Genomic DNA, 10,483 nt, shown 5'->3' on the forward strand with positions numbered 1-10,483 from the left:
CTCCAAATCATTTTGGCAGTAATGTTTTATGATACACCATGGCATCTCTCTGATGACACACGGTCAAGGAGGAAATAGCGACCACGCTGTTCGCTGAGTCCAGGATGGATGTCCAGGAGCTTTGTATTTCCACATTTGCTTTCCTCTGAATTCTGAGAGTCGACTTCTGCCTGTTACTGGGGAGGCTGGAGTGCCCTGCAGGTGCAACTTCTGTCGGGAAGCAGTAGCTAGTTCAGGGAAGAGTAAAGTACAGAGGCACTACACTATGGAGAATGAAGGGACCAGGAAGTCAGCAGAAATCTAGAAATACAGATAATCTTTTAAATCTCATATCATGCTCTGTCCTGAATCACAGTAAGTCTGTGGCAAAATCCCCTCAGCACCACTCCAAAGGTGCATTACCATTTGGCCCTGTGTAGCTGTTAAAAATGCTTATTTAGATTATGCAGTAAGAAAATAGAAACAGACTATTTGTAAGTATCCCTCAGGTGAAATCAGCCAAGTTGTTGGACTGCAGGGAAAAAGCAGTAAAGCAATTGTCACATGAAATATTTTAACTAGTTTCCCCCTTTACAGAGGAAGCTTGTATAACTGATGAAGAGGGGTTCCTTGTTTTTCTGCAGACAGTATGTTTGATCCATTCAGATCTGTTCTCATTTAATAGTGGATCAAGTGACTGTGAAGTTACTTAACTCTTCAGTCTAAAGCACTACAGACGCCGAAGCAATGAGCCGTCGCACTGGGAGGGGGCAGGGGCTGGGAGGGGGTGGCAGTGCTAGCCAGAGACAGCCCTGCCTTCACGAGAGCGGCACGGAGCGTTGCTGCTGGCACAGCTGGGGCAGCCGGGTTGAAGCTGAGGACAATGACGCTTGTGTGCCCGTTCCCTTACAGTCCTTGCAGCCCTGGAAGGGAGGTTAAATACCCTACATAAAACGAAACTCTTGCAAATAGCACAGTTGACAGTTACCTAATGATAGGAAGGTTTTCAGAAAGCAAGGAAGCACACAGCGTGTTGGAGTGGAAGGTTTATTCCGGGCAGTTAATTTGTGGGCATCCATTATGTGAGGATCCTTTGGATTTCACTCTTGGAAACTGAAAAGTAATGGCTGAGAATAAATTCGTCTCCAGACTCTCATAACCATATAATGTGCTGAAAATAAGTATAAAATTATCTACTAGGAAACAACACTCCTGTCTTAGGAATCTTCCACTTCATAAAGGTCAGGTACTGTGAAAAAGCATCCAAAGCATTAAAAAAAGTAAAAAATCTAACGAATACATGTAAAGACTGTGACGATGTTGAAAAAATGCGGAGGTTGCTTGCAAGAACAAGAAGGCTTAGTAAGCAGAAAGAGGGTATATAGGCAAGGACCAGCTGGTCCAACCAGCAGTATTTGCTTGGACACCGAATCTGAAAGACTCATAACAACTTCAGAGAGCTCTGGATGTGCCCATTCAGTTGTAGAAGTTGGAGGGTCAGGCACTCAGCGTTAGATTAGTGCATTCAAGAGGTTAAGTTGGTTATAAAGAGTTCTAATGCCATTGACCAGCTTAAGTCGTTGTCTGTTCTGAATAACTTACAAGGTAAGCAAAGGGTGCTACCCGTTTTTAACTGCAGTCTTTGGACATGATCTTGAAAACTTACATGAATAATTTCACAGACTTGAAGTGAGCATAAGGCTCCGGGTTTCACTGGCTAAAGTTTCCATGCTTAGAGCTAAATATGTATTCAATCTCTCCAGGGGGAGTGTTGAACCATGATAATAAGAATAGGTTGCTATTTCTGGATACTGAAAATAAAGAAAACTATGCTTGCAATACACCAGCTGACATTCTGTAAAGCACTTATAGAAATCGAAACTGGTTTTATTCTCTTTCATGGGAGAAAAGCCTGTTATTTTATCTCGAGCCTCAAAGGTAATCATATTTGACTTCTTGGAGGCATAATGGCTGATCTTTGCAGGACTGAGTTTTCCTTTCTTATTGGATTGGTTTTGTTCTTTTGGCATACATGGCTCAGCGTGCCCACTCTTGCATGAAGCAGTACGTGAGCAATGAGAGAGACAAGCTGATGTGAAAGGGAAAAACAAATTGTCTGGTGTGGGAAAGCAGCCTATGCTGCTTCATCTGGAACACAACTAGAACTGAAAAGTAAAAACAGTTACCTTTTCTGCAAAATGTAGCCCTTGGATGTCCCGCTATCATTCAAACGAGAATTACCACATTTTCACCAAGGGCTAGAAAACAGTGGGATCCTTTCCAGAAAGAAACAACTAATCCTCTGACATAGTTGCTGCAATTCTTGGGCTTGATTTAGCATTTACATGAAGTTTACCAATTATAGAAGAGTTGAGCTAATAGTTTTCCCTTCCTAGACATTTGACAGAGCTTGTTTCTTTGACTAAGCTGACTGAAGTGGAAAAGTCAGTGCCTAAACCCTGTGACAGTTGTATGCTGTTTCATCACTGGCGCTCTTCACTTGCCTAAAACCTCTTGCTTATGTGCATCGATGTTGAGCAAGCAAGCCAAGGATTCAATAATAGATCTGACTTCTAAACCAGAAGTAATGAAAATAATTTCATTTAGATTAACATAGTTGCTTTGGCTATATTTTTAATCGGTGCTGAGCCTCTTTAGAATCTTCACAATGCAAATTTGCAATGAGCCGAGCTGCACACTGTTGGTCTACTAAAAATTCAGGAATTCTGTGTGGATGCTTCTACCTAGACAGCTCTTACGTATCTTGTATACGGAACCAGCTTCTTGATCTTTCTCCAATAAGAGGAAACAGAAAATTGACAGCGATGACCGACCACTGGAAACAATTCTCCTGCTAATTTAGACACACCAAACTGAACTAGAAATAGTGGGTTTTTAGTGGTATGTCCTTGAGGACATAGCTGAAAGCGCTATTGCATTCTACCTGCGTGGCTTAATGCCGAGTTCACAGCTACCAGAAGCAGCTCAACACAGCAGCTCTAGCCTTCCTGCAAGTTAGTCTCTTAAAGAAGAAAAAAATCCTGTTCAGTACCGTTCTTCCAAAGCAGGTTATCAACAATCACAGCACGGTTGGTATTAAAATTGCCAGGAGATTCTAAACATGTAACCTGATGTTTCTGTTTCCATATTATTGGACTCCAATAGGGATGGAGCCCTTATTTTTAGGATAATGTGGAAAATGTAACCCCATAAATGTATCTAAGTTTCACAGAAGCTTAAGTTCCCTGCTGCTATAACTGCACTTCTGAACGTTGTGCTTTCAGACTGAGTTTTGCAACTGTGAGCACTCTTGGGTCACTGGACACAAACTCTTGCGCTTTCACCTCTGGATCTAAACACAAACCTATACTTCTTGGATCTGATGCAGTTCTGGTTTAATAAGAATGCAATTCACATCCGTCTATGATCTTTATGATCCTTAAAAGCTATATCTAGCTCATTTCTAAAACAGAAAGGAAGTGACAGAATAAGTACTGGTGTCATACACATCTTATTAATACACATTCTGCTTATCCAGTGACTTCAGAGATTGCTTCACACTTACAAATGCAGCTTTTCCTAAATGAGCAATGGTCCCATGACCCTGAGCAGTCCTGTAGGAAAACACTTTAGTCAGTATGCCATGTGCCATTACTGAGCCTTGAAAGGCTGGTTTTGAGCTTTATGGAGCAAAAGTAGTGAATGTCATCTGGAGAATGACCCCGGTACTTCCAAGCTATTGTGTCCATTGTCGCTCCCAATGGCATGATTCCCCCATGTACCGGACCTTATCCATCCTTATAGCAGAAACCTTGGGCAACCCGCATCCAAATGTGTTCTCCTCCTGTTGCATTAAAAGCTCAAACAATAATCCTTCCATTTTGTCCCATCCTGGTTACTGGATGCACCCACATACCACCTCTGCGGGTACCAGGGACCTCAACAAATACGTCAAAATGCCATTCCTTTACTTGATCTTCCCCCTTCTTCTCCAGCTGAAATCTTTATAATCTATTAATTAGCTGCCTGCTTTTCAGCTCTAGGTGTCTTCCTTTTCGCTCCTTATCCAGTCATCCATCACAAGCACCCCGATTCTGATCATCTCTTATATTGGCCAACATCTTTATTTGCCATGTAACCAACCCCTGCTATATTAGTGCTTCCAAGGCGTCTGACCTGTAAGTGACCTACTTTGGAGCACAAATAATCCTTGCTCATTCATCTGGTGGGTACGGTTGACCTTTGGCACAGGTTTTGTTCTCCCCTGGTGACGGTAAGACTTCTATAACTCGTCGCAAGTCCAAAATACTGAAGGGGTTTGGGGAGCTTTTCAACAGTCTGGGCTACATGCAATCCTATTAAAATAGCTCGCTTCGCCCTGAAGGGACTGCAGGAAAGCTGTCATTTGGAGACGGGCCAAACTGCCATAATGATCAGTATAATCACAGCGGTGAGGCGCTGCTCTGTGAAATTTCTACCAGAGAGTATCAGCACTAGGGGTTTAGGACAGTGATGTGCAGGGTAACCATAAAATAACATGCAGATATTTTTATCGAATTTCTACATTTGAAGAGTTGGGCACAGTTATTTTGGAGCAAACCTATCTTCAGAGAGCAGTCGATACCTTTCCAGTCATGTTTCATGTATTTTAACAAGATTGTTTTTAAAGGGGGGAACGATCAGCTTTTCCAAACCTTTGTTTCTTCCTAATATTTTTCACGCCTAGTTTCTCGTTCCTTTTCCATTTGTCCTTCCAAATCTCTCCGGCACGGCGCGGGCGCCGGGTGCGTGTCCGAGGAGGGCAGGGGGCAGCAGCCCCGAGCCGCTCCGGGGCCACCCCTGCCTCCTCTCCATCCCCCCGCGGCACCTGCCCGGCCCCGCCGGCCGGCCGGGGAACACGGCGAGGCCCCCCCAGGGCAGGGCGGGCCGGGCCGAGCCCAGCCCAGCCCAGCCCAGCCCAGCCCAGCCCAGCGGGGCCGGCCGCGCGCGGGGCTCGCCCCCGCCGGGACGCGCCTCTCCCTCCGCCCGCGGCGCGGGGCGGCCCGCCTGGTCACCGCACCCCGCCTGATAACCCAGGCTTATTTATTCAGCCGCCCGCGCGCGGGGTGCAGACCTCGGCCCCTCCGGAGGCTCGGCTGCCCCCGTCCCTCTCCGTCCCGAGGCTCGGCCTGGCAGGAGCTGCCGCTGCTCCCAGGGGGACGCCCGGGGACTCGGCTGATTGTCAGATAAAGGAGGTGCTTCTCTTCTGGCCACCTGCTTATCGGAGTCTTTTTTTCCCCACCCCCTTTCCTAGGCATCGCTCTTCTTCTGAGAATAACTGCAAGAACTCTGGTCAGTGAGTAATCAAAATTTTTCAAATATCTGTTGCCAAACGGGCTCCCGTTGTGATGGAGTGACACGATCAGATCAGATCGATAACTTTCCGATGGCCATCTGCTACTGCTACTTTTTTTATCTCTGAGATCATGACCAGCTTAGAAACTTGCCTGGGCTGCTTTTGCTCTGTAGACTGAGGTGAATGATCCCCTCTTTCAAAATTACTCTGAAGCGTCATCCTCTGAAAAGCCAGCTTCCTGATTCTCTTCTGTGGCCAAAAAAGCTTGTTTTGTTACATGAAATCCATTGCATGCAATTCGCTACGCACGGTGCTGCTGCTGCGCTCCTGAAATGTGACAGAAGCTGTTCTCCTTTTTTCTGTACTGTAGATAGATCTGAAAAAAGCCCCATTTCTGGTTGTGTTGGAGCTTTGAAAAAGTAATTTTAAAATAATGGGGGGAAGTAGGCAGTTGTCTTAGGCTGGCATTTTCAGACAGGCCTGTGGTATTAGGTACCTCATCTCAGTTAACTTCCAAAACTCTTTGATACGTTTCCCGAGAACCCAGCATGTGCAGTTCTCTCCCCTAAGCAACAGCAAAGTGCCACTTTGTAAAAACATTTATTGACTCAGAAGCCAGCTTTTACAGTGGGATTATTTGCATGTTCTCAGCCAGCATAATTTTACAACTATGAAGAACAGTCCTCTGAAACTAAATCTAAAGGGTTTTTGCTCCATACTCTTACTGATTGCTTTCCCCTTTTTCATCCCAGAAATCGTGTGAAACTTATTCCCTGTCAGATTCAGTGTTTGACTGTAGATATTTAAATCAGTGAATCATCTACCTTCCTTCACAGATGCCCTCGGAACATGTCTGATTGGACAAGTCTGTGGTACGTCTGGTAAGTTTATTTTTAATCTTACTAACTCAGAGTAATTTGAAAGTTATTACGAGCAGTAATTGTAAGGTAACTGAAACACTCTTCTCTCAGGCAGGATGGAGGGAAGGGTTTCTCCTCGGTTTTATGAAAGCTACCAGTGGAATATATTACAGATGAGACCAGGGGGGAGATAAGGTGTCAGGCAGGGCCCGCATTCATCCAGGGATATGTCATCTTTCCTTTCTGAGTACGCTGCAGTTTGACCGGCGGGCTTGTTTGTTCTTCCTAAATAGATGACTTTGCTGAACGCAGCGGCAGCTCCACGGCGCAGCCTTGCTGGGGCTCAGCGCTGCGCTGCCGAACGCACAGACCTCGGCTCGCTCCCTTCTACGGGACAAGAGGTTGTTAGCTTAGAGCATTGCGTTTCCGTTCTGAACTCCAGCTCACTAAAAACCTGCTCCCTGGCTGTTTGGATGACTGAAAGGGGGAAAATAGTGATAAGTAAAAGGGTAAGCTTTTGAATCCACAAGTGGATTCATTCTTTGCCTAATGCGTCTGTTACAGGTGTCCTGACATTGTTTTTATAGTTTGCATTCTGTCAGTATATTACATTTGATGGTAGCACGCAGAGTGGGTTGGTTACCTTTAGCTGTTATTAAGTCACTTATTAAGTTACTTTTTAAGTCACTTATTAAGTTACTAATGTCAGTTGATAATCTTTGCTTTCTTAGAACATGCTGATACCTAGAACTAATTTTGGTTGATAATCTTTGCTTTCTTAGAAAGTGCTGATACCTAGAACTGTTTAAAAATAGTTACATAAAATATTTTAAGAAGGCTTCTGTAAATAAGGCAGCATCGAAATCATGAAAGCTAATGAGCTAGTGCTGAGATTTATACTGCTGAGATGCCTTTACCTAGGTGATTTCTGCCTGCCGCGGAGGGCAGCAGCGTATGAAGGCACGGTGGTTTCACAGGACACGCTAGCATGCAGCTCGCGGAGTGTCAGGAAATACTGACTGGCTAGCGATGGGGTAATACCCTCGCACTGGAGGACTGCTGCATCGCAGAGTTCCTGCAGGGCAGCATGTTATTCTCACATGTGGTTTTAAATGGCCTGAAAGCATTTTTCTAAAACAATAATTTGCAAGAAAACGATTGAAATTTGTGGAAGTTTGGGGCCCTCAAATCCAACTGTTAGACTGAGTATAGTCTTTGAGTGTATCTGACTGTCGTACTAATGGAACTATCCTCTCATTAAAATGAAATGAAACAGTTATTAAAGAAATGTTTATTTTGGAATCATGATTCTTATGGGCAAGTGCTGCCTTTGGTTTGGAAAAAAGACTAGACTGCTACTGAGGCCATTTTTATACATATTTAGGGTGGAATATAATCCTGACGAGAAATTCAGGAGCAAGATCTGTCACACAGTAGTTCCTCTCAAGCCACTCTGAATGTACTTCAACTTTGTCCTTGGACCAACTTCTTTACAAGGCTTTCAAGCATTTCTTACTACCTCACCTTCTCATGACATGTCTCACTGCCCACCGAGCTCATGAGAAGAGTGGATTCACTGAGAAATTGCGGGGTGGGAAGGTAGAGTTTCAACTGAGAGAAGAACCTGAAACACTTCTGTGTGTACACTATGAATTGTTAAACAATAAACTTTGTGAAACAAGAGCTAGAGCTAGAATTGCGTTTATAAGACATACTACAAAATATAATTTCTGTGCCCGTTCATAAATGCAGGTCCTAGACTTGTGGAAGTTTGTACTTGCATTTCCCTCCAGCACACAGCCACTCCTAGTGTTGGAAGTGGAGCCTTTCTCACGGCATAAAAGCTCAAAATACAGCCGAAGATGATTAACATTATGGCATCTGTGAGCCAGAAGGGATCGGTCAGTAGTACTTCAACTTGTGATTAAGTGTTTGTCATCTAACTTTCTAATTCAGGATCCAGCACCCATTCAGAACTAAACTGAGTGGTTTGGCCTGTCTTCACCCATTTAGAGTGAAATTATGTTCAGCTCTGGAAGAAGTAAAACATAAGCAATGAAATGATGGTATTCTCCCTCCTCCTCTAAGGTTAATCTTGCTGACTGTGTTCCTGCTCCTGCTCTGCGGGATCACAGCAAGCTGCATCAGGTTCTGCTGCCGGAAGAAGAGGCCACCCGTTGAGACCTTCCCTAGGCACCCTTATGATCTGACAGTTATTGCTATCGACAGCGACAGCACTGCCCATAGCACAGTGACCTGTAAGTATCCTCTGGGAGTCAGTTATTCGACGGTGCTTTGCTACTGAATGGGTGCCTAGAACTCTGTCTAGCCCCTGCAGTAACAGCAAAGAACAACTTTCAGCCCTGTAGGGTGGGCAGGGGAGATGAAGGAAGGTCATCAGGGCAACACAGTAAGTGAGGGCAGATGGCAAGTAGGATTTAGTGCTGTAGAGGTTAAAATAGAGCCCCTGGTGGGTTAACCTCTTACGTGTCGTCTCCCACATCTGTTCTTATTGGCATTCCCTTATTTTTTAACTTTTCTGCCCACCTCACTCTCCAACTATTCCAGACGAAGTTATCTCTAATGTGAGGAATTGTTCACAGCTGTTCATGTACGAACCTGACTGAAACTGCCTCTGTTACAATGTAGGTGTACCATGTCAGGTATTTCTCAATAATTACTGGATGGTGATATGCAGAGACATTTTCTCTGCTGACTGCTTTCTTTTGGAGAATGTATAGATTCTGAAATGGGTAATTCTATACTGGTAGCTTTTAGTATATAATGCATATATTCTGACACCACAAAAATGAGTCCATAATTTCTTGGAGAAAAGCAGGATTAGCCCTTTATATATCAGCATTCCTTGCAAGTGTTCAATTTTTTTTTTTAATTCCTTTTCTTCACAGCGTATAGCTCATTGCAGTACCCTCTAAGTGCCCCTATTCATTCAATATTTGTGGATATGGATAAGAACACCGTGTCCCCTCCAGCTTACAGTGTCTATGCGACAGAGTTGCCACCTTCGTATGAAGAAGCTGTCCAAATGGGTAAACAATCCATTGAAGAAGCACAGATAAGCCAGAAACTCAGTGCCATCCCTGGAGAGGTGACACCAGGTGGGCTGAGTCCCACCCAGTATTCCCCTGACACCATCACCAGAGATCCAGCAACACAGGCAAATTCAGAAAATTCAGAAGATGCAACACAAGAACAGCTGCAGCTCTGACTCATGTCAAATGGGGAGTAAAGGAGGAGAAGGACTGTAAGAGTTGAAGACATGAAGAGTTTGGTTTTAGAGGCAGGTTATGATGGAAAGGTGTTTCCTCTCATGCCCTTGTAGTGATCTGTCAGTTAGAAGACAAGTTTTCTGTGACGGCTGTAGTCTCCTGGTAAAGCTTCTTCAAGGATATGAAAAGAAGCAAAAGGGCAACGGTTGCCCATAAAAGTGGGACACAAATCCTTGTTCATCTGATTTAAAAAAAAAAAATATTCCTGTCTCCAGCATATGGCATTAAAAAAGGTCAGGGAAATTTTGCCATCTTGGGAACACACATGAAGAGTCTGAACAGTACAAACAAGTAGTTGCTCTGGAACAGAAGCTTCCCAAACTGGAGCTGAAAGGGGACTCCTGGCAAGTCACACTGAATAGCCTCTGTAGTTTCTCTTCTTTTGAGAACATTAACTGTCCGGCAAATTGCTGGAGTGCAAATTGCTGCATAACGGCACATGTTCCTTAAACTGCAGGAAGACGGCAAACAGGCACAGGAAAGTGTGTGGAGGGAAATGCGTTATGTTGTGTTTCACAACTAGAGACAAGGAATGAGACAGATAAGAAAAGATGCTTTTTGTTGGTGGTGGTCATGAGACCTGAAGGGACTGAGTTTGAGGTTTTTGTAAATCTTTAAACTTCTGTTTTCAAGACAAGCTGGCTTGGAGTGGGATCCTTTTACTATTTATTTTTGCCAGTTAAAGTAAAAATTATTCTCAGTCACTTGCACACATGGTTAAGTATTACTAACGTGTTTCAACTATTCATCAAATATTCTAAAGATGCCTTTATATTTCATTATCTGCTCAGGTGTCAGGGTCCCGGACAGCACGCAGAAGAAAAAAGCAAAGATTCCTGGCAGCTTTTGCTGTTTTAGTGTGTAGATGAGCTCAGTAATGTGCAGGACAAAACAAAGCATGGCCTAGCTGTGCCATCTAGATTAAGTTATAAATATAAAATATTATCGTACAGGCTGGGCAACAGTCCAAAGAAATTACTCTTTAGGAATGATCCTTCACGAAGTACTGACAGCAAGGA

The 10,483-nt window shown here is 44.0% G+C and overlaps 1 protein-coding gene across 2 annotated transcripts; it reads left to right on the plus strand.

Moving 5' to 3' along the window:
* Positions 1 to 5,246: 5,246 nt before the first annotated feature.
* On the plus strand, positions 5,247 to 10,174 carry TMEM52 (transmembrane protein 52). Of its 2 annotated transcripts, XM_064470123.1 has the most exons (4): positions 5,247 to 5,310; positions 6,151 to 6,195; positions 8,263 to 8,432; positions 9,084 to 10,174. In XM_064470123.1, exons 2-4 carry the CDS (start codon positions 6,164 to 6,166, stop codon positions 9,401 to 9,403), a joined length of 522 nt encoding a protein of 173 aa, XP_064326193.1. In that variant the 5' UTR covers positions 5,247 to 5,310; positions 6,151 to 6,163; the 3' UTR covers positions 9,404 to 10,174. The 2 variants fall into 2 exon arrangements, with proteins under 2 accessions (XP_064326193.1, XP_009509045.2); XM_009510750.2 differs by lacking the exon at positions 5,247 to 5,310 and having other exon boundaries at positions 6,107 to 6,195.
* Positions 10,175 to 10,483: the final 309 nt, after the last annotated feature.

Source organism: Phalacrocorax carbo, chromosome 20, assembly GCF_963921805.1.
Source record: "Phalacrocorax carbo chromosome 20, bPhaCar2.1, whole genome shotgun sequence".
Taxonomy (NCBI): domain Eukaryota; kingdom Metazoa; phylum Chordata; class Aves; order Suliformes; family Phalacrocoracidae; genus Phalacrocorax; species Phalacrocorax carbo.

Bases quoted from the DNA above. Each gene is read 5' to 3' on its own strand.
- TMEM52 (XM_064470123.1), top strand. From the start codon at position 6,164: ATGTCTGATTGGACAAGTCTGTGGTACGTCTG. The intron at 6,196-8,262 runs GTAAGTTTATTT...TCCTCCTCTAAG, and splicing joins ACAAGTCTGTGGTACGTCTG to GTTAATCTTGCTGACTGTGT. The intron at 8,433-9,083 runs GTAAGTATCCTC...TTTTCTTCACAG, and splicing joins TGCCCATAGCACAGTGACCT to CGTATAGCTCATTGCAGTAC.